Source organism: Pan paniscus, chromosome 2, assembly GCF_029289425.2.
Source record: "Pan paniscus chromosome 2, NHGRI_mPanPan1-v2.0_pri, whole genome shotgun sequence".
In the NCBI taxonomy this organism is placed as follows: Eukaryota; Metazoa; Chordata; class Mammalia; order Primates; family Hominidae; genus Pan; species Pan paniscus.
The window spans coordinates 11652034-11675453 of record NC_085926.1 but is presented as its reverse complement, the minus strand read 5'-3'; the positions used below and the strand labels follow the sequence as shown (position 1 = coordinate 11675453).

The window sequence follows — 23420 nt, the reverse complement described above, 5'->3', positions numbered from 1 at the left end:
GACAGAGCGAGACTCCATCTCAAAACAAAACAAAACAAACAAAAAAAAGAAATATGATTTGGAATGTATTTAGGAAGAACAATTATGAACGCCATGGGACTAGCACGTTTCTGAGGGAGGGAAGGCAGAGACCCATAGAAAGAGAAGGGAAGGGAGGCGTGGGGGCGGGGGAGTGGGAGGCTCCCATTGAAATCGTGTAGGCAGCTTCACGGCGGGGATTCCGCCACCCTCCCATTCACTCAACAGATACTCATCGCGTGCCTGTGCCACACCAGGTGCCATGCTAAGTGCTGAGGTGAGAAGCGTCATCTCTGCTTTGCAGGGCTCGCAGCTTGCCTGTGGTCTCACAGCAAGTCGGTGGCAGAGATGGGATGGGAAACCAGGCCTGGCTGACTTCCTAGCAGGTGTGCTTTCCATCATGCCACATGAGTGTGGGTGGACACTAAGTGGACTGTCTGGAGTGAGTCGTGCACGTTTTACTCGGAATGTTACTCAGGAAGTTGGCATCAGTGTGTGGGTGAGAAAAGAGTGGCTGAATGGTGTGCACTGAGACGTTGTGCGATGTCCTCCCGCTGTCTTCCTGGGATTCGTCTTAGTGTGTTACTGGACCTTGTGTTTTGGCACTACTGGTCTCCCGCACAGCCCTGTGATCATCTTGATTTCCTCAGGCCAAGGATGATGCGGCTTTTGACCTTCCAGAGTATCTTTGTGTAGTACTTATTTAAAATTTTAAATTGAATATAATTATTTCTCTGAGTAGATGTAAATTTGGTGGTGTCTGGGGATAGTGATGACCATGCTGCTGTGGAAAACAGCTCATGGTTATAACAGGGAGTACAGTCGGGCTTTGCATAGCAGGGATACTCCTGAGAATGCGTCCTTAGGCAATTGTGTCATCTGCGAACATCGCAGAGCGTGCTTGATGAACCCAGGCTTACAGCCCACTGCACTCAGCCCACTGCACACCTAGGCTGTGTGGGATCACCTGTTGCATCTGGGCTACAAACCCCTGTGGCACGCAACTGCACAGGATACTGTGGGCAGTTTGAACACAGTGATGAGTATTTGTGTATCTAAACATAGAAAAGTTACAGTAAAAATACAGAATAAAAGATAAGCATTGAAATACCTGTATAGGGCACTTACCATGACTGGAAGTTGCACTGGGTGAGTAGTGAGTGGTGAGTGAATGGGAGGGCCAAGGACAGTCGTGTGCCCTACGACTCTGCAAACACTGTACATGAAGGCTACACTAACTTTATTTTTAAAATATATTTCTCTCTTCAGTAAATTACTAACCTTAGGTTACTGTACCTTTAACTTGATAAACTTTTTTTAAAAAAACTTTTTGACTCATAATAATACTTAGCTTAAAACCAAACACATTGTACAGCTGAACAAAAATATTTTCTTTATATTCTCATTCTATAAACATTTTTCTTCTTTTTTTTGAGACAGAGTGTTGCTCTGTCGCCCAGGCTGAAGTACAGTGGTGCAATCTTGGCTCACTGCAAGCTCCGCCTCCCAGGTTCAAGCAGTTCTCCTGCCTCAGCCTCCCGAGTAGCAGGGATTACAGGCACATGCCACCACGCCTGGCTAAGTTTTGTATTTTTAATAGAGACGGGGTTTCACCATGCTGGCCAGGCTCGTCTCGATCTCCTGACCTCATGATCCGCCCGCCTCGGCCTCCCAAAGTGCTGGGATTACAGGCGTGAGCTACCGCGCCCAGCTCTGTAAACATTTTTCTACTAAATTTTTTTTTTTTCAATTTTTACTTTTAAAACTTTTTTGTTAAAAACTCAGGCACAAACACACGCATTATCCTAGAAAAGGGTCAGGATTCTCAATATCACTGTCTTGCACCTCCACATTTTGTCCCACTGGAAGGTCTTCAGGGGCAGTAACTGCATGAAGCTGTTACCTCCTGTGATAACAATGCCTTCTTCTGGACACCTCCTGAGGGACCTGCCTGGGGTTGTTTTACAGTTAACTTTAAAAAATACATGTAAGTAGAAGGAGTGTACCCTAAAGGAGTGACAAAAAGTACAGTAAATACATAAACCAATAACAGGGTCATTTATTCTCATTATTATTATATACTGCACGTAATTGTATCTGCCAAACTTTTATATGACTGGCAGCGCAGGTGTGTTTACACCAGCATCACCTCAAACATGTAAGGCGTTGCACAACATTATGACGGCTATGATGTCAGTAGGCAGTAGGAATTTTTTAGCTCTTTATAGCCTTATGGAACCACCGTGGCATATGCCGTCTGTCATTGACTGAAACGTCATTATGCAGGGCATGACTGTACTTACACAATTAGATGGCACTTCTTAGGAACATTCCTTTGCTATGAGTTGTTTTAAAACTTAATGTACTTAAATTTTTTTATTATAAAAAATTTCCAACATAAACAAAGAGGGAGAACATATGTATATTAAGGGTCTCACTCTGTTGCCCAGGCTGTAGTGCCGTGGTGCGATCATGGCTCACTGCAGCCTCGACCTCCTGGACTCAAGTGATTGAGGGAGAATATTATAATGAATGACTTTATATCCCTCACCTGGGTTAGGATGAAATGCTAAGGTCACAGCTAAGCAAAAGCCTCTTTAAAGGAAAGGAATGTTGCTGCCACGAGTGGCATTCCTGCAGAAAGGTCATTAGGTCAGAATTACTACTCTGTGTTCTGGAGGGAAAATACCAAGACACTAAGCATTTAGCTGTGGGTCAGAGAGGCATTTTATGTGGTGTGAATCAAACTAGAGAGCCTTGGGCTGGGTGCGGAGGCTCACGCCTGTAATCCCAGCACTTTGGGAGGCTGAGGCGGATGCATCATTTTAGGTCAGGAGTTTGAGACCAGCCTGGCCAACATAGTGAAACCTCATCTCTACTAAAAATACAAAAAATTAGCCAGATGTGGTGGCGCACGCCTGTAGTCCCAGCTACTTGAGAGGCTGAGGCACCAGAATCACTTGAACCCAGGAGGTGGGAGGTTGCATTGAGCTGAGATGGCGCTACTGCACTCTAGCCTGGGCGACAGAGTGAGACTCTATTGCCTCAAAAACAAAAATGCAAACTAGGGAGCCTCTATTCTTGAGGGCTAAAATCTGAGAATGATGGCGTCCGTTGAAGCTAGCCCAGAAGTTGTTCATTTAGACTGTAAAGCAATATGGCTACACATTAACTGATTTTTTTTCTTTTCCTTTTTTTTTTTTTTTGAAAGATGAAGTCTTGCTCTGTCGCCAGGCTGGATGGAGTACAGTGGCGTGATCTCAGCTCACTGCAACCTCCGCCTCCCGGGTTCAAGCGATTCTCCTGCCTCAACCTCTCAAGTAGCTGGGACTACAGGTGCATGCCACCACACCCGGCTAATTTTTTGTTTTCTTAGTAGAGACTAGGTTTTACCATGATCCATCCACCTCAGCTTCCCAAAGTGCTGGGATTACAGGCGTGAGCCACTGTGCCTGGCCTAACTGAAATTTTAAAACTTGGTTACTTGTATATTCTAGTTTTTGTTCATACGCGCTATAGCACTTCTAAAAATTTGCAGTCTGGGCTGGGTGCAGTAGCTCATGTCTGTGGTCTCAGGACTTTGGGAGGCCAAGGTGGGTGGATCACTTGAGCCCAGGAGTTTGAGACCACCATGGGCAACATAGCGAGACCTCATGTTTTCCCAAAAAATACAAAAAAAATTAGCTGGGTGTGGTGGCACTTGCCTGTAGTTCCATCTACTCAGGAGGCTGAAGTGGGAGGATCACTTGTCTGGGAGGCTGAGGCTATGGTGAACCATGATCACACCATTGCTCTCCAGCCTGGACGACAGAGTGAGACCCTGTCAAAAAAAAAAAATTGCAGTCTGCTCTTTTAAAAAATATTACAAATTATACCCACACTCACTCACTTATGGGGTACCAGTTGGCACACTACTCATACCGTTAACTCAATAGTTCTCCTTTTAGGAATGTATGCTAAGAAAATCATCTGAGATTTGCACAGTGATATTTATTGTAGTGTTGTAAAATCCTGAAAACAACCAAAATATTTAACAATAAAACTACATATATAGTATGATAGTAACTCTGCCATAAATGCATGTGTTGCACAGTAAAAAAGTATAACAGTTTTAGCTGTAGTTATCTCTTAATGGTAGAATTACGCATGACTTTTATTTTTTTAATTTTTTTATATCAAAAAAATTTAATGAATAGATTAAATACAAAGTGATCAAATGCTTTAAACCATTTTACAGTGCTACTGTGGCAGCATAATATGTGGAGTTGATGTAATGTAATTTACTTATTAATCCGTTACCCTTTTTATTAAGTAGGCTGCTTATAATAATTATTGTGGGGACTATTTTTTAATATTCTTTTTCTTTTCAGTTTTTTCCTAATTCTAGGAAGATTGCTAAATAAAATAATAACACTTCTTAGATGTTTTTTATATTTATAGGCAAACCTTTTATATTTATATCCAAATATATTCAAACTGTTCTAAATGGTTTGTAACAATTTATCATGCCACAAAATAGTTACAGTTGTATTAATTTCACCTGTATTGGATATTGGCCTTTCTTTTCAAGATTTGTGATTCAGTAGATGAAATATTATACTTCAGCACCATGTTCTTTTATATTTCTTTAATTATTAACTCAGATCAATAGCCTATAGGTGTTGTAAAATTATTATTATTATTATTATTTTTTTTGAGACAGAGTCTCGCTCTGTCACCCAGGCTGGAATGCTGGAATGCAGTGGTGCAATCTCGGCTCACTGCAAGCTCTGCCTCCTGGGTTCACGCCATTCTTCTGCCTCAGCCTCCCGAGTAGCTGGGACTACAGGCGCCCACCACCACACCCGGCTAATTTTTTGTATTTTTAGTAGAGACGGGGTTTCACCGTGTTAGCCAGGATGGTCTCGATATCCTGACCTCGTGATCCACACGCCTCAGCCTCCCAAAGTGCTGGGATTACAGGCGAACTGCTCATAGTCCTTGGCTCTCTGTGGTTTTTGAAGGTCACATATGGTGTGTAACTAAGATAAAGTGAGAGTAAAGAATAAAATATGATAAAGTAAATTAGGTTCTGTTGAAGGCAATGTATATCTTTATGTAAGGCAAGCAGACATTTTTGTATGAGAGTAAAATGTAAGAAAAACACGCAAATCAAGTCAGAACATCTGTTAATGAGGCTACCATTAATCTAGTTAACTGAACAGTTTGTTTTACTGAATTGGATATTTCAACTCTATTGGGTATAACTTATATAATGTATTTGCTTTAGTTGAAAATTATTAACTAAATGATGTTTATTGCCTAATCTCTTAAGAAAGGTATCTAAAAAGAAATAAGTTTGTTATCTCTGAGCAGTTTTGCAGATGTTAGGCAAATGAGTTTTCCATATCTAAGTAACAGCATTGTTAAGGTGAGCTTCTGTAAAGGTCTATGGAATGGATAACTTATATATTACACTTTTATATTTTTTCTTTCTCCGTGGGGTTTTACATTTGTGTAAAACATTTTATTTGTTTAAAAGCATATAAACCAACACATCTGAGTTGGTTTATGGGTAGAGGAGTCCATGGAGTTAGACAAGCCCCATACTGCCCCAGAACCCCTGAATGTAGTAAGCACATCACGCATAGTTCATGCCTGTTCTGGCCTATGTTACATTTTATTTTTTATTTTTTATTTTTATTTTTTGAGACAGTGCCTTGCTCTGTCCCCCAGGCTGGAGTGCAGTGAGTGGCATAGTCTCGGCTCACTGCGCCCTCTGCTCCCCAGGTTCAAGTGATTCTCATGCCTCAGCCTCCTGAGTAGCTGGGATTACAGGCGCCTGCCACTACGACTGGCTAATTTTTGTATTTTTAGTAGAGACAGGGTTTCGCCATGTTGGCCAGGGTGGTCTCGAACTCCTGACCTCAGGTGATCCACCCACCTCGGCCTCCCAAAGTGTTGGGATTACGGGCGTGAGCCACTGTGCCCAGCCTATGTTGCATTTTGGTTAAAACCGAAAAGATGGTTGGAAGGAATTTGGGAATCCCTTGGATTTGAACATTTAGTAATGAATGAGATGTATCACTTCACATCATCGAGGGAGAATATGCTATTTAAGACTACACTTTCTGAATGCCAAAGAGTGTCATTCCAGTTGTATTCCTTAGTCTCATGTCTTTTTCCTATGCCTTTCCATTTTCCCCCCTTATTACTTTCTTCTCCTCCTGTTCACTTACATTTCTCCCCTTCCTTTTTCAATTTGGAAAAATCATTAAAATAGGAAATAAATACAGAACAGCAAAACACCCATCGCTCATCTCTTCCCGGGTGTCCCGTTTCTTGTGTCTGTCCTCTTTGCCTTTTTAGTCCGTGTTGCCTTTCTTTCCTTCACATTTCCAGGTTTCTGTTTTATCTCACAGAATCCTGCAGTGGACACGTGTGTAGGTGTAAAAGGGTGGCAGGCCTGGATTTGAATTTTCATCTCTGCCATGTAAAGCTGTGTGACAGTGGGGAGATTAACCTAGCTGACTCTTTCCCCATCTTTAAAATTCCCATAATAGCAGCTAATAATTGCTGATCTCCAGGCTTATTGTAGAATTTAAATGAGATGCTGTCTGTGCACTGCTTAGCACAGTGACTGCACAGAGTAACTCTCGGGGATTGTGTCTTGGCTCTCTAGCCGCAGTTCCGTGTCTGGGACGCACAAGTGCCATGCTGGGATCCCTCTTCGCGTTCGTTCTGGGGAATCCTTCACTTTTCTCCCATGTGCTGTGTCTCATGTGGTCCTCTTTCCGGGGTCACTCTTCCATGCTGGAAGAGCTTATCCTGACAAAGAGTGTGTGGAAGATAAATTTTGAGATATTGCAGAAAACGTCTTTATTCTCCATTCTCATTGGATTGATAGGTTGAGTGTAGAATTCCCAGTTGTAGATTTTTCTTCAGGGTTTTGGAGGCGAGCTCCATTGCCTTCTGGCTTTGTGTTACCATTGGGAAATGTGAAGCCATTCTGGTTTCTTTTTTTTTTTTTTTTTGAGACAAAGTCTCGCTCTGTCACCCAGGCTGGAGTGCAGTGGCGCGATCTCAGCTCACTGCAACCTCCACCTCCTGGGTTCAAGTGATTCTCCTGCCTCAGCCTCCTGAGTTGCTGGGATTATAAGCGCCGCTACCACGCCCAGCTAATTTTGTATTTTTAGTAGAGACGGGGTTTCACCATGTTGCCCAGGCTGGTTTCGAACCCCTGACCTCAAGTGATCCACCCACCTTGGCCTCCCAAAGTGCTAGGATTACATGCGTGAGCCACCACATCCGGCCATTCTGATTTTGTATCTGCTGGTGTGTGACCAGTTTTTTCTCTCTGGAAACTGTTGGGATCATCTGTTTGTCCCTAGTGTTCTGAAATTTCAAATGCCATGACTCGGGGGTTTAGAAGAAAAAGCAACTATTATATTGGGCACTCAGTCAACCCCTTCAATCTAGAAACTCATTCCTGGGGGATATTTCTTAGATTCCACTGATACATTTTCATATCTCAGCTTCCTTTCTTTTCTTCTTCTGGCAATTGTACTTTTCAGTTTTTGGACCTCCCGGACTAGTCTACTTCCCCCCGTTTCCCCCTTTCTGCCTTCCGGACTCGTTCTGCTTTTTGGAAGATTTTTCTCAACTTTATTTTCTAATCCTTCTGTCAGTATTTTCAAAACTTCTGCTATTGTGTTTTTTGTTTTCTAGAACTGTTTAAAAAATCACACCCTGTTTTATGGATACTGTAATTCTGAGGTACTTGGTATATATATATATTTTAATTTTCTTCTCGTATAGTCTCTGTGTCCTCTGATTTGCTTTTCTGGTTTAACTTGGTCTCTATCTTCCACGTTAGTAGCTTTCCTCAGATATCTGGTTGTCTGCTTGTGATTAAGGGCAGGGAAGACATTCCTGAATTCAAAAAAGGGGATGTGCAAAACTTATATTCTGAGCCCCAATGTTGGGTGATCTCTGAGGGCTGACTGTTTGTGGAACCCCCCAGTCCGGTGGCTGGGTCTTTTGTTGTGGGCTGGTCAGGTTTCTAGAGCTCCCTGAAGTCTGGAAGCTGGGTTTGAATTGTGCGATGTCTGCCCTTTCTTTTTCAAATATGATAGAGAGTTCAGCGTTCTCGTTTTCCTTTTATAGAATTTTTTATTAGTAGCTTCTTAGGTACGTGTTTATAAATAGAGAGCTTTTATTTCTCATCATTGGCTGTCTCTGCCTTCTGTAGATTATTAGAAAATGCACAAGTGAAGAAGCCAGGATAATCTTTTCCGTAGCATTATAAATTTGCGTTGTAGCATTTTTGCAGAAGTAAAGCAAGTTACCGGTTCTCCATGTCCTCACCTGTACAGTGAATGGGCTGGAGAAAGCTGTTTGAAAGTCCTTGCTATGCTAAGAATTTTAGCAAAGTCTCTGCAAGGGGAGGTGACAGCTCAGGATGAGTATGTCATTACCTTGCAGGAGTTTGACAGATGACGTTTGTACAAATTTTGACTTGGAAAGCTGCATCTGTGCTGGAAGACTCATGGGGAATTATGAAGAATTTGCCAGGGATATTGCTCCAGGGATAGTAAATGAGAATTAAGATATTTTTAAACATAAGAAAATACTAGGACAGTAGAATTTGCAACAGGATTAAAAAAAAAACACTAAATAGAAGCATATGCGTTCTTCTTGAGCTATTTTAACTCTACGAGTACAGTGTTCAATAGTCCAGTTACTTCTCAGGTGTCTGAAAGATTTTTGCATCGTGAATTCATTTGAAATTGACCTTCCGTACTTAAATTCCAGTTTTGTAGTTAACTAGCATTTTTGCTTTGCAAAGGGACTCATCCTTGTTATCTTTACAGGATGGTGATTTGAAGTAACCACAAAATTTCAGGAAGTACAAAATTTCTTGTTGGTTTCCTAATTCCACAACTGTTCTGCATGATACTGTGTGCCACTGGGAATCCGAGTGAATTTAGAAAAATTATTCCGCTTTGCAGGAGATAAACAAATGGAGAAAGGAGTTGCATCTACCTGGCAAGCAGCAGAGCGTTGACAGCTTTGTGACTCAGCTTAATGACAGGCGAGGAGGAAGTGAGAACTGAACAAGGAAGAAGTTAGTCAAAAAATAATAATAGAGTGGTGAATATCAAGAATTTTGGCTAGAATTTTAGGCAAATATGCTATTCTTTTTTAAAAAATGCAAGGCATTTTGAAAACCTATTTTTAAGAGATGTGTGGCTGGGATCCTGGGCTTTGAGCCCAGGGTCTGGCTTCGTGGAATTTTCCCAGTTGAAGTTATTTAAAAAAAAAAAGTGAATTTTTAGATCACGTATCTTCAGAATGCGTCCCTTTAGGAAGCATATTGCTGCCTGGCATATACAGTTGACCCTTGAGCAACATGTTTGATCTGTGAGGGTCCACCACCCCATATGAGAATGTTTTTCAAAGCAGATCAAGAATAGAGTATTTGTGGGATGTGGAACCCTTGACTTTTCATACAGGTGGGCTCTGCAGGGCAGACTGCGAAACTTGAGTATGCATGGATTTTGTTACACCTGGGGGTCCTGGGACCAATCCCCGGCGAATACTGAGGGACAACTGTGTTTTCTACCTCTTTGTTACTTACATGTGGCCCACAGCGTCACCTGGGAACTTGTTAGAAATGCAGAATCGTAGTCCTCGCTGCGGAACTGATGACTGAGAATACGCATTTTGACAAAATCCGTGAGTCCTGTGCACTCAAAAGTTGGAGACATCCAGGTCTGCACCATGGTAAAAATGTTCTTTTGATTTTCACATTTTCTTAATTGACATTTCTTAATTGAAATTAACTAATTTGCAAAATAGTATTGCAAAGAAAAGTGTGGTATGTTTATCTAAAGCCTCATTACTTCATGAAAACACTTTTTGTGCTTGAGTCCTGACTGTGGTCTTAAGGACGGGGGCAGCTGCTGTCGATTCTCCTTAATCCACCACCCTCTCCTTTTTAAAATTTATTTTTGAGACGGAATCTCTGTCGTCCAGGCTGGAGTGCAATGGCACGATCTCAGCTCACTGCAACCTCTGCCTCCTGGGTTCAAGCAATTCTTCTGCCTCAGCCTCCCGAGTAGCTGCAATTACAGGCATGCGCCACCACACCTGGCTAATTTTGTATTTTTAGTAGAGGTGGGGTTTCATCATGTTGGCCAGGCTGGTCTCAAACTCCTGACCTCAGGTGATCCGCCAGCCTCAGCATCCCAAAGTGCTGGGATTGCAGGCGTGAGTCACTGTGCCTGGCTCACCACTCTCTCTTTTATGTGGCAGGTGCCCATTAATATCCAGGCAGGATACTGGTCTCTCAATCAGTGGGTTCCAAAGACAGTATGGGAAGTCAGTATAGACATTTACTTATTTTTGTCTTAAAAAAAGAAAGCCTCAGTAATGTTTACTGTAGCTATTGGTTATATTACTTATATGTAATGCAAAAATGAAGGCATATTTAGGATAGGAATGTTAAAAATGTTTAATGGTGTGTGACTTCATTCAATCAAATCTTAAGTAGAGTTGCATGCATACCTCCCAAAAGGGCTGTTGGGACACAGGTGAATTGGCATGTTCTCTCATCTCTAGAGACGAAAACATTCGAAAGTGCTAGCATTTTAAACTGGAAGGAACCTCAGCTTTCCTTTTAAGAAACTGAGGTGCAGACAGTAGAAGTACTTTCCTGAGGTCATAACGTTTGGGATTAGGACAAAGGTTTTCCAACGTAGACTTCAGTTTTCTTTCCATTATTTATTTGGCTTTTGAATGTCTTCCAGGGAACACTGGAGGTGCCTCAAGTGCCAAGTTGTGGGAGGGGGGTAGAAAAAGGGAGGATGATGGGGAAGACTTATGGTAGCCCATCCGCGTCAGAATATTCTTGCTTTGACTTATGGTAGCCCATCCGCGTCGGAATATTCTTGCTTTGACTTATGGTGGCCCATCCGCGTCGGAATATTCTTGCTTTGACTTATGGTAGCCCATCCGCGTCGGAATATTCTTGCTTTGACTTATGGTGGCCCATCCGCGTCGGAATATTCTTGCTTTGACTTATGGTAGCCCATCCGCGTCGGAATATTCTTGCTTTGACTTATGGTAGCCCATCCGCATCGGAATATTCTTGCTTTTTTTTGTTTGTTTTAGAAACAGACATGTTCCCCGCACCCTCCTCCCATACAGAATGCATTCTTGAAAACATGAATGACTGTCTTAACAGAAGATTTACCTGCTGGAAGAGGGATTCTGTTTAGTTTCACCGAAGCATGGCAGAATTGAAACATTGAAAAGAGTGATATTCTAGCTGCGTGTGGTGGCTCAAGCCTGTAATCTTAGCACTTTGGGAGGCCAAGGCAAGAAGATCACTTGAGGCCAGGAATCTTGCCCTATCTCTACAAAAAATTAAAAAGTTAGCAGTACATGGTGGTGTGTGCCCTGTAGTCCCAGCTATTCAGGAGGCTGAGATGGGAGGATTTCTTGGGACCAGGAGGTCGAGGCTATAATGAGCTGTGATCACACCATTGTTCTCCAGCCTGGGCTACAGAGCGATACCCTGTGTCTATAAAATGAAAAAAAAAAAAAAGTGATTCTAATTCCTTACTCTAGAATAAAAATATTACAGTGAGGCTGTCACTGTGCAAGACATTTTTGGAGTTGCCTTCAGTCATAAAATGTACCAAAATAATGAGTTCTATTAATATTTAAAGTTCGTTTTAGAATAGCAGTTGCATTGCCCATCTTCATCACCCTCTTACACCGTTTATTAGACCATTGCCAAAATTGTAATTATACTGTCAAAGGATATTTTCCACTATTTAAATGAATGTCATTAAAAAAGAAGGTCTTAGACTTTAGAGGGAAACTTTCTTCTGTTTTTAGAGGCGGGGTCTTACTCCGTCGCACGGGCTGGAGTGCAGTGGCGTCACAGCTCATCACAACCTTGAACTCCTGGGCTCAAGCATCCTCCTGGCTTTCTCCTGAGCTGGGAGTACAGGCTGTCACCACCACACCGGCTTTAGAGGAAAATTTAAAGATTTCCAAAGGAAGCATTTTGAACACTGCCAAAATTCTATCCCTGAGTTGTATTTTTAAGAATATTTAATTAAATGCTATTTATTCTAAGCCATGTGGCTAGGTGCCACGTATACAAGGATGAAGGATCTACGGTTCTGCCCCTGAGGCTCACACTGCCCAGCAGAGGAGAAAAAGATATTTAAATATGAATCACAGTCTAGGGATGCAGCCTTTGCTGTGTTAGAGGACGAGCAGAAGCCCAGAGTAAGGAGGATGATTTCAGCCTGGTTGGTATTGAGTTTGAAACAGCATGAACCCTGGCATGAAGTCTGTAAAATGTGTGGATGTACTTGGAGAAGGGTGAAGACAGCAGTGTGAGTAGAACACAGGTAATGGGATGGTTAGTTGGGAGATGAGTTCTGAGGTCAGTTTCTCTCTGAGAAGGTAAGTTCCATGAGAGCAGGGCTGTCAGCCAAGTTCACTGCTATCTTCTCCAAACTTGCAAGAGAGCCTGGCGTGTGAGCAGGTGGTCAACACATGCTGATTGACTTAATGGGAAGATTGTGGCAATTAAATAATAAGATCCTTCACTTTCTGCAGAGGCTTGGACTTTATACTGTGGCCATTGAAGGTTTCTGATGACACGTTGAGATGGGTTTTTGAAAGGTAACTCTGGCCATGGGATAGGCCTGTCCTTCTCAAACGTTTACCCAGAGAGCTTGTTAAATTAAGATTCCTGGGCCCCAAAGAGTCTGACTCAGTATGTCTGGGATAGGGCTCATTAGTTTGCATTTGTGACAAGCTCCCAGCTGCCACTGATGCTGCTGGTAGGTGGCTGCACTTTTAGTAGCAAGGAGAAGGGATTGGATCATTTGAATAAGCAAATTTCCACAAGCAATAGTAAGCATGATGCATTTAGAAAAAATGGTTACCCTAAAGGGCATCTCAGAAGATGAGAGCAAAGTTGTTTTGACGTTTGAATTTCTGTCTCCCTCCAAAATACTAGTCTTGGGGTTTGTTTGCTCTTTATTTATTTATTTATTTATATCTTGAAGAAATGAGTTGTTTCCTGTGGCTTGAAGATAGGAATTTGAGGCTGGATTTGTGGCTCACATCTGTAATCCCAGCACTTTGGGAGGCCAAGGCAGGCAGATCACTTGAGGCCAGGAGTTCAAGACCAGCCTGGGCAACATGGTGAAACCCGGTCTCTACAAAAAAATACAAAAATTAGCCAGGTGTGGTGGTGTGTGCCTGTAATCCCACCTACTTGGGAGGCTGAGGCAGGAGAAATGCTTGAACCCGGGAGGCAGAGGTTACAGTGAGCTGAGATCACGCCACTTCACTCCAGCCTGGGCAGCAGAGTGAGACACCATCTCAAAAAAAAAAAAAAAAAAAGAAGAAGAAGATAGAAATTTGAGACCCTCATGAAATGAGTCAGAAAGGTTCTCTATTTGTAAGGAACGTTTGTTAATTGTAGAACAAAGAAAATGTAACCCAAGGGATAATGATACTGGGGGAGTTTTAAAGGAAGCACCTTTTGAAGAAATCTGTAATGAGATGGCTTTGATGTTTGGTCGCTTTCCATGGTCTTCTACAACATGTGTTTTGTATCAAACAAATGTTTATTGAGGCCTTTCTATGGGCAGCACCTGTACACTGGTAGTACACAGAAGTTATGTAAAGGTAAATGCAATAGGTCCTAAGTGGTGATATAGCCTAATAGGTAAGATAAAACATGCAGCTAAATGGTATATGATAAATGATCATAGCATATACTATATGTCAATATGTAAATAGTATATGTCACATTTTACCTAATATAAAGGTACGTAATATAAAGGTAGAAGGTAACATGCTAAAGAGGTTAAACAGATAACATGTATGAACATTCAGAAGGAAAGATAAGGACAGATCATTGCAAAACTCAGCAATCGTATTTTGCACCATGTTAACCTATGGAATGAAGCCCAAGCTCTGTAACCTGTCACTCAGTCATAAGCCCCTGGCTTTAGCCAAAGAGATGGGAAGATTGGAGTCTCAGTGTAGGGCTTTGTGAGTTTGAGATGCGGCAGGCATATTAAGTAGTAGCATCAAGGATGTAATTTGAATTCTCAACCTGTGGTGCAAAGAGGCCAGAGATAGAAATTTATGGGGTCTTTTTCTTTGAAGAGATGGTGGCTGGAAGTGATTGAGATTGCTGAGTGAAAGACTGTAGAGATAGAAGAAAGGGCAAATGAGGCTAGATCTTTGGAGAAGATCTGCATCAAGGTGTGTGGAATGAGGAAGCGGAGTCAGGAAGGAGGCTGGAGAGGGGGAACCTGAGAGCAGGCGCCGCAGATAGGAGAGCGCATGCACACCGGAGTGGAGGGGAGCACAGAGGAGGGTTGTAGCATTCATGTTTTGTAAGTAACAACTTACTACAGTGAATTTCTTTGTAAGGTTGGAGTTTTAAGGAGCCTTAGAAGCCTGTAGGTTTTCAGGTCCTTAGAGATGCCCTTTTGGTGTTTACAGAATGTCCTTGGCTCTGGATTTCCAAGCCTGTGTCCAGTGTGAGTAGTAATTATGTCCAGATATGCATTTGTCTTTTATGGAGCCCAGCAAGTTTACAGTCATCCTCGATTCCGTTTCTCTCACATCTCAAACTGTCTGCTAGCAAATTCTGTTTGTTCTGCCTTCAGATATATCTCACATCTGATCACTTTTTGCCATCACTGTGACTAGCACCCTAGTCCACAGATAGCTGCTTTCCCGTTTCTAACTCCATCTCCTTTCTCTCTGTTCTCCACGCTGGAGCTGGAGTGGGCCTTTCAAATGGGAACTCAGGTTCTGGCCATGCTCTGTTCGGAAGCCCTCCAGGAGCTTCCCATCTCATGTAGAGATAAGAACTGTGGCTCTTCCATGACCTCGAAGTCACACTGGCCTCCTCCTGCCTCGGGGCCTTTGCATGTGCTTTCCCGCAGCACAGAATGAACTTTCTTTTTTTTTTTTTTTGAGGCGCAGTCTCGCTCTCGCCCAGGCTGGAGTGCAGTGGCACGATCTCGGCTCACTGCAAGCTCCGCCTCCCGGGTTCACGCCACTCTCCTGCCTCAGCCTCCCAAGTAGCTGGGACTACAGGCGCCCGCTACCATGCCTGGCTAATTTTTTTTGTATTTTTAGTAGAGACGGGGTTTCACTGTGTTAGCCAGGATGGTCTCGATCTCCTGACCTCGTGGTCCGCCCGCCTCGGCCTCCCAAAGTGCTGGGATTACAGGCGTGAGCCACCGCGCCCGGCCCAGAAGGAACTTTCTAATCCTCGGGGATTGTGTCCTCCCTTCCTGTCGTCACTCAGAGGCACCTTCTCAGAGCAGCCTTCCTTGTCTCTTGCCCCTACCTGTGCCTTGCTTGCACTTTCCTGCTTTATTTTGATTTCTCTCATTTGTCTTTCACATGCACTAGAATGTGCAGCTCACGAAAGGAGGGAGTTTTGTCTCATTTTGTTGACTGTGGAATCTCCAGTGCCTAGCACAGTGCCTGGCACCTGGGAGGTGATCAGTAAATATATGCTGAATGAATGAGTGCTGTCACAGCCTCTCCTGGCCGTGGTGTTCTGTGGAGACTTTGTCAGGCGCCTTCAGGCATGGTCAGGACTTGGCTTCCTTTGCAGGGAGCAATGCTGGATGCCCTCTTCCCCCACAGCTGCTCAGCAGGCTCTTTCTGCCACTCCGGAGTCACTCAGCCTCAGGCTGTGGCTGGCAGCACAGTGTGAAGTTGCTTTGGTGAAGCTGCAGGTGTATGAAGGCATGTTGGGATTTCAATATGGGGGACTTTTTAGAGTGGATTAAGATGTTCGGCCGGGTGCGGTGGCTCACGCCTGTAATCCCAGCACTTTGGGAGGCCGAGGCGGGCGGATCACGAGGTCAGGAGATCGAGACCATCCTGGCTAACACGGTGAAACCCCGTCTCTACTAAAAATGCAAAAAATTAGCCGGACGCGGTGGTGGGCGCCTGTAGTCCCAGCTGCTTGAGAGGCTGAGGCAGGAGAATGGCGTGAACCCGGGAGGGGGAGCTTGCAGTGAGCCGAGATGGCACCACTGCACTCCAGCCTGGGTGACAGAGCGAGACTCCGTCTCAAAAAAAAAAAAAAAAAAAAAAAAAAAAAAAAATTCAAATTGCTTTCATTTTGGTGAACAGCATTTGGAACTTTGTTTTGGAATTAATCAAAATGATTTAGAAATTAACTAGAGACATTTAAGACAATCTCTAGTAGTTGCTGCTGCACTCCAGCCTGGGTGATAGAGCCAGACCTTGTCTCAAAAAAAAATAGAAAAAAGAAAATTGGGATACCTGATCACTAGTTACTGGTATGAATTGGCTGAAGATCATGGCGTTCTGGATGAATTTTTACTCTTTGTCATACGTATTAAGGCACTAATTACACAATTTTAAAAAAGATCTATAAAACATGTTTTATAGTTACTATAGCTCTTATGTGTCCCCATATTCAGGGCAAATAGGGAATTTGGTAGTACCTGTTCCTAAGTGTAGGACTTCCGGAATATTCAAGAATGTAAATGGTGTTATTAGATGGATACACACTCCAGGTTTCATGGGTGACCCCTTACTGCACAGTCCCACGTTATTCAGCCCTGATTCTCCAGCCCTGGTCCCCAGATTCTTCTCTCAGCCGCCGTCCCTGCCAGCTCCAAGGCTGAAGTAAACTATTCACAGAATTTAGAATTGAAAAGGACTGTAGCGAATTTTTGGTCCAATTCCCTTATTTTACAGACGAGCATGCTGAGCTTCAGAAAGCAGAGGTGATTGCCCAGGGCCACATGGGAACTAGAGGTAGACTTGAAACCAGAGTCCAGGTCTTTGGACTCCCCATAGAGTGCTCTCTTGATTACCTCCCTATCCAAAAGTAGTGCACTGGACTCTGGCTGCCTTCCTTCCAGGGACCAGTCTGTGTCCAGCTTCTGTTCTATTTGCAGCTGCTTTTCTTTTTTATTTTTCTCTTTTTGAGACGGACTCTTGATCTGTCGCCCAGCCTGGAGTGCAGTGGTGCGATCTGGGCTCACTGCAACCTCCGCCTCCCGGGTTCAAGCTATTCTCCTGCCTCAGCCTCCTGAGTAGCTGGAATTATAGGTGTGCACCAGCATGCCCGGCTAATTTTTGTGTTTTTAGTAGAGATTTGGCCAGGCTGGTCTGGAACTCCTTACCTCAGGTGATCCTCCCGCCTCGGACTCCCAAAATGCTGGGGTTACAGCTGTGAGCCACTGCGCCCAGCCTACATTTCTTTTTACATTACATGTATTAGGTTAGTGCAACAGTAATTGTGTTTTTTTGCCATTACTTTTAATGAAATGTAAAAAGAAATGACAAATGTGTTTTCTTACAGCATAGAGAAATTAAATTCCATTGTTTTGCTTACTTCAGAAACAAGGATATGTAAAGAAAGTATGTAATAACAGAACCGTCCAAACCCTTCAGTGTGTACAGCAATAAAATTCTTTATTTATTTTATTTTATTTTATTTTTTTATTTTGAGGTGGAGCCTTGCTCTGTCACCCAGGCTGGAGTGCAGTGGCATGATCTGGGCTTACTGCAACCACTGTGTTCCAGGTTCAAGCTGTTCTCCCGCCTCAGCCTCCCAAGTAGCTGGGATTACAGGTGCCCACCACCACGCCTGGCTAATTTTTGTATTTTTAGTAGAGACAAGGTTTTGCCATGTTGGCCAGGCTGGTTTCAAACTCCTGACCTCAGATGATTTGCCTGCCTCGGCCTCCCTAAGTGCTGGGATCGCAGGCGTGAGCCACCGCGCCTTGCCTAGAATTCTTACAGTTAAATGTTGCTGTTTTAATCTTGAAATCTTGAGAACTGAATTGGATGAATTTGTTCTGATTTTCACTTCTGTTTTCTTTAGCTTTAAACGCCAACTTATTCTGTATCCTGGACTTCAAACTTGTTTTTATTGTACCACTTCCCCGGCCCCGCTAAAAAGGAACCTCTAGGGACTATTCAGGAGTGTCCATTACTGTAGAGTCAGGTCTGATTTCTGTCTGGCTTATCCTCATCCTCCAGCCCCCTGTATCTTTTCACTTGTATATTCTACTGCTTTCTACTTTGAAAAACTCTGCTTCAGTAAACTCCTGGCTCGTGTTGTTTTCATAGCTTGATCACCTTTTACTCTGCTGCCTCGCTTTCCCAACTTTTACTCTTCCCCTCTCAGAAACCTCCTAACTACTGCGAGTAAACCCTAATAATCTTTCCTTTGTATTTCCAAAATAATTTTATTTCCTAGTTTATGTTATAAAATGTGTTTTTTAAAAAAAGAAAACTCGGTTTGTGAAGAAAGTCCCTCCCATCTCAAGTTCCTAGTTTTTCTGAGGTAATCACTGTTGTTTATTTTGTAGCCTTCTCCTGCTTTTCATGTCACAGTCACAAAATGGCTGCCTTATCTCCAGGCATCACATTTGCATTCCAGGCAGTAAGACAAGGAGAGAGAAAATGAGATATCATGAGCCATATCTGGCCTTTTTTAATTAAGAAAAGCAAAAACTTTCCCAGAAGCTCAAAGCAGACTTCTGTTCTGTCTCATTGGCCAGATCCGTATTACATGGCACTCCTAGTTAGGAGAAATTCTGGAATAGAGAGCATTCAGCTTTCTCAGTCCCTCTAGTGGAGGCAGTGGGAGAAGGGAATTGGGAGTATATTTTGAGTTGGCCATTGGATTGTGCCTACTGCACATAAAATGTTGTTTTCATATTGGATTTTGATAAATCCATTTTATAATAAGCCACCTTACTACATTCTCCTATTTTGAATAATTTTTCAGTTGTTTGCCTTCCCAATGTATTGTTTTAGAAGTACAAACATTTTGCTTTTTTCATTTCAGCTGTTCTTAAATGTATCAAGAAGCTTTCAATTGCCAGTAATGGAAAACTTATTCTAATGAATTTTTTTAAATAAAAGGAATTTAGTGATTCACATAGCTGAAAAGTCTGAAGGTCTGGTGGGCTTCGGGTGCAGTTTGACTCAGAGGATCATGGTGTTCTCAGGTTCTGCCTTCATTGCTCTTGTGGTTTTCTTGTTATGTGGCCTTGTCTTTGGGCTGACTTCCACCGTGGTAGCAGATGGCGACATAATGTTAGCCAGGGAGAATGTTTCTTCTGATAGCTTTCTTGGGCTTTGTTCCAGAAAGTCTGCAGCTAACGTCTGTGAGTCATGTGCTCCTTCTTGAGCCAATCACTGGGATTTTCTGGAATGTGTCCTCCATATATTTGGTTGTGTTTCCATCAGTGTCTCTACTTCCTTTATTGCTGTTTAGTGCGGCATCCGTTTCCGGGATTGCCTCACTCTTCCTGAACTTCATTTCTTCCCTGAACTTTACTATCTTTTAATCTCCCCTTTTTGTCCTGTTTCTTATTTGAGTTCCTGTTTCAGGGAGGCTATGCCTATTTTTTAAAGTCTCATAGAGAAATATTGGTTCAGGCTGGGTGCAGTGGCTCACACCTGTAATCTCAGCACTTTGGGAAGCCAAGGCGGGCAGATCACCTGAGGTCAGGGGTTGGAGACCAGCATGGCCAACACGGCAAAACCCCATCTCTACTAAAAACACAAAAATTAGCTGGGCGTGGTGGCGGACACCTGTAGTCCCAGCTACTCCAAGAGGCTGAGGCAGGAGAATCGCTTGAACCCAGGAGGCAAAGGTTGCAGTGAGCCAGGATCATGCCGCTGCACTCCAGCCTGGGCAATAGAATAAGACTTCCTCTCAAAAATAAATAAATGAATAAATAAATAAATGGAAAAATGTTGGTTCATAACTTTCTAATTCTTTTTTTTTTTTTTTGAGACGGAGTCTCGCTCTGTTGCCCAGGCTGGAGTGCAGTGGCGTGATCTCGGCTAACTGCAAGCTCCGCCTCCCGGGTTCACGCCATTCTCCTGCCTCAGCCTCTCAAGCAGCTGGGACTACAGGCACCCGCCACGACGTCCGGCTAATTTTTTGTATTTTTATTAGAGACGGGGTTTCACCGTGTTAGCCAGGATGGTCTCGATCTCCTGACCTCGTGATCCACCCGCCTCGGCCTCCCAAAGTGCTGGGATTACAGGCGTGAGCCACCGCGCCCGGCCAACTTTCTAATTCTTTCCAGCATAATCTCTCTGGCTGTCTGGTGTGTCTTCATTGACCTTTTCTTGGCAATATTCCTTTCCTTCCTTTGTCCTGTACCTTATTTGCATCGTCTGTGATGGAGCCTTTCTCACGATGACTCAGTTTTCAATGTGGATGGTTCTTTCTGGGTTTCCAGCCTGCTGAGTGGTTGTGACTGGGAGGAGCTGGGGTGGAGTGGGGGGGCACTGGCAACCTTCATTGCAGTCAGCCGCCTCAGAGAGCTTTCTTTCCAGCCCTCCATCCTGAGGGCATTTCTCCTCTCTAGGACAGAAGGAATTTTGACTGCTGCTCACACTTTGTGTTTGAATCGATCAACAAGCGGGTAGTGTTCAGCTTTGTAAAGAATTTTGGCTATGATAATCCTACAATTCAGCCCCACAGCCACCCTGATGACACTGAAATGCGTCACGGGCTGCTTTTGTTGCTGTTTGGTATTCAGTCTTTTTCTCAATCTATTGGAAACAAGGCCGAAATGAAAGTTCAGTTAACGTAAAGTTTAAAAGTCTTTCCTTTGGATCCCAAAGTTATTTAATTTTTTAATTTTTAGAGCTAAATTTAAATGATTTTTCCACTCGGGTTCCACATGCTTCCAGTACTTGGAAGCATGAGAAGTGTATATGTTGAGTTTATGCCCAAGTTCCCAAATAGATAATCTTTGAAACCTATAACATTTACAATATTAAAAACAAAACAAAACAAAAACAACAACAACAAGAAACCCCACCATACTGGGATAGAGATATGCGGAAACTTACAAAGTAAAACTAAAATTTTGAAACTGGGTTACTTCATGATTTGAAGAACAGTGTACTTTGTAGAACAAAGGAAAGGATTTTCATAGCGAGTGGGAATCCAACAGAAAGGGTAGAAACTGGCATTGACAATGTGTCTGCTAGCACAGCTAGCACTGGGCTGCGTTTCAGAGTAAATAAGCAAAGGCCTTTGCCCTCAGGAGCTCTTGGTTTGGTCTACAGGGGAGATAAAGCCATGCGTAATTATAGTAGGCCATATTAAATGCCATGAGAAAAGTGGTATGATCAAAGGAGAATGGCCAGGCTGTATCATTATCCATATTTTTCAAAGATGCAGAAGTAGATCAGAGAGATTCTGTAACACGCCTAAACTCACACAGCCAGTCTGTGGCAGAACCAAGATCAGAACCTGCTTCTAGCTAACTGCTGGCTGGCAGGATGGGAATTTTTTTTTTTTTTTTTTTGAGATGGAGTCTCGCTCTGTCACCCAGGCTGGAGTGCAGTGGCGCGATCTCCACTCACTGCAAGCTCCGCCTCCCGTGTTCACACCATTCTCCTGCCTCAGCCTCCTGAGTAGCTGGGACTACAGGTGCCCACCACCACGCCCGGCTAATTTTTTATATTTTTTAGTAGAGACGGGGTTTCACCGTGTTAGCCAGGATGTCTCAATCTCCTGACCTCATGATCCACTAGTCTCGGCCTCCCAAAGTGCTGGGATTATAGGCGTGAGCCACCGCGCCCGGCCAAGATGGGAAATTTTAAATAGTTTTACAGTTTACGGAACTCTTGTTCTTAGTAATCAGTTAAAATTCACTTAATCTGCTCATGCAATAATCAATGGGTTATAGCAAATACTTTGTTTGTGTCTACTGAAGTACTGTGTTTAGAATGCCGCATTCCTCAAACCTGCTTTGAGATCTTGTTCTTTTAAGGGCCCATGCCAATGCCACTTTCTTTATGAAATCCATACCTAAGTCCCTTCAAAATAGGACTTGAAGCTGGGCGTGGTGGCTCACGCCTGTAGTTCCAGCACTTTGGGAGGCCGAGCCGGGGGGGATCACCCAAGGTCGGGAGTTCAAGACCCAGCCTGACCAACATGGAGAAACCCCGTCTCTACTAAAAATACAAAATTAGCTGGGCGTGGTGGTGCATGCCTCTAATCCCAGCTACTCCGGAGGCTGAGGCAGGAAAATCGCTTGAACCCGGGAGGTGGAGGTTGCGGTGAGCCGAGATCGCACCATTGCACTCCAGCCTGGGCAATAAGAGCGAAACTCTGTCTCAAAAAAAAAAAAAAAAAAAAAAAGGAAAGAAAACAGAAAAAAAAAAAAGAAAATAGGATTTGTCCTCCCTCTGCCTTCTATTGTTTGTTTGTAGGTCTTATGTTCTGCCCTCTGTGATGTACTCTTCAAGGACAGGGACTGTGTCTTACTCATCTTTGGATCCCAATCCCTTCTGGGCCAGTGGAGTGAGATCTTCATTAACGTGGCACTCTATTCATGTTGTTTGAATGCCTTGCTTGCTGTATGTCTAGGGTCCCAGACACAAGTAAATAATTCTTAGAAGCATGGAAATTGTATATATATTGGGTTTAACTTCTAGGTGTTCACCTATATCATGACTCTGGGCAGGATAGTTGTGCCTGACGCCTGGAGGTGCTGTATGTGTGTGGTGTTAGGTACCTATGTTGAATGTTTCTGCTTCTGGGCTCAGCAACATTCTTCTCTCAATAAAAACAATTCTAGATGCTGTACTTTGTCTAGTGTCTTCTATTAGCAGCTGATAGCACTTTTTGGCTCTTCAAAATATTTTTGCATTCATTGACTCAGTGCGTTTTATAAGTGCATATGTGACAAATTATTTGGACTATTTTCTTTTTGTTCAATATTAACTAAATATGCATTTATGAGTGAGAATTTAGGGCATGGATTTTCTCACTCATGAAGAATAGTGTGCCACATGCCGGCTGGATAAAAGGAAAGATCCAGGAATAGTTCGCGTATTCTGTTTCCTCTGTGTCCTTCCTAGTTTGTAAAATTGTCAGCTGGCTCTTTAATTAATCATGATATTAAAACAGCAAACATATTGCAGTGATCTGTCAGAAGATGACTGGAAGGTGTCAGGCCCTGTGTTTGGTTAAATATTACGAAGAAGGCTTCCGTTTTACAGGTCAGCTTTCCAAGGTACAGCATGTTGGTGTACCTTTCCTTTGTGGTTCCAGACCAAACTAGAAATGTTCTAGCTTGTACTTTGGAAGCAGTTGTGCCTTGAGAGCAGCTATAAATAAAATATGGTAGTTTGATTATTGCTTTGGGGAGTAGACAGTCCTGAATGTGCAGGTGCAATGCTGTATTTGCCCATTTCTCTCCCTCTTAAAAACTTGTTTTAGCCAGGCATGGTGGCTCACGTCTGTAATCCCAGCACTTTGGGAGGCCAAGGCAGGTGGGTCGCTTGAGCCCAGGAGTTCCAGTCCAGCCTGGGCAACG

General features: G+C 43.2%; 1 protein-coding gene across 3 annotated transcripts in view; it reads left to right on the top strand.

Annotated features, from left to right (window-relative positions):
- The window catches only part of VGLL4 (vestigial like family member 4), a 165983-nt gene that overhangs the window by 40451 nt on the left and 102112 nt on the right, over positions 1-23420 (top strand). Inside the window, exon 1 of one of the 3 annotated variants that reach the window (XM_034955810.3) lies at positions 9364-9783. The exons of the other annotated variants lie outside the window; for them this stretch is intronic. Within the exon in view, the coding sequence (XP_034811701.2) occupies positions 9705-9783 (79 nt within the window). The 5' untranslated portion in view covers positions 9364-9704. Of the gene's footprint in view, positions 1-9363; positions 9784-23420 lie in introns of those variants that run through there. 3 annotated transcript variants of the gene reach the window in all.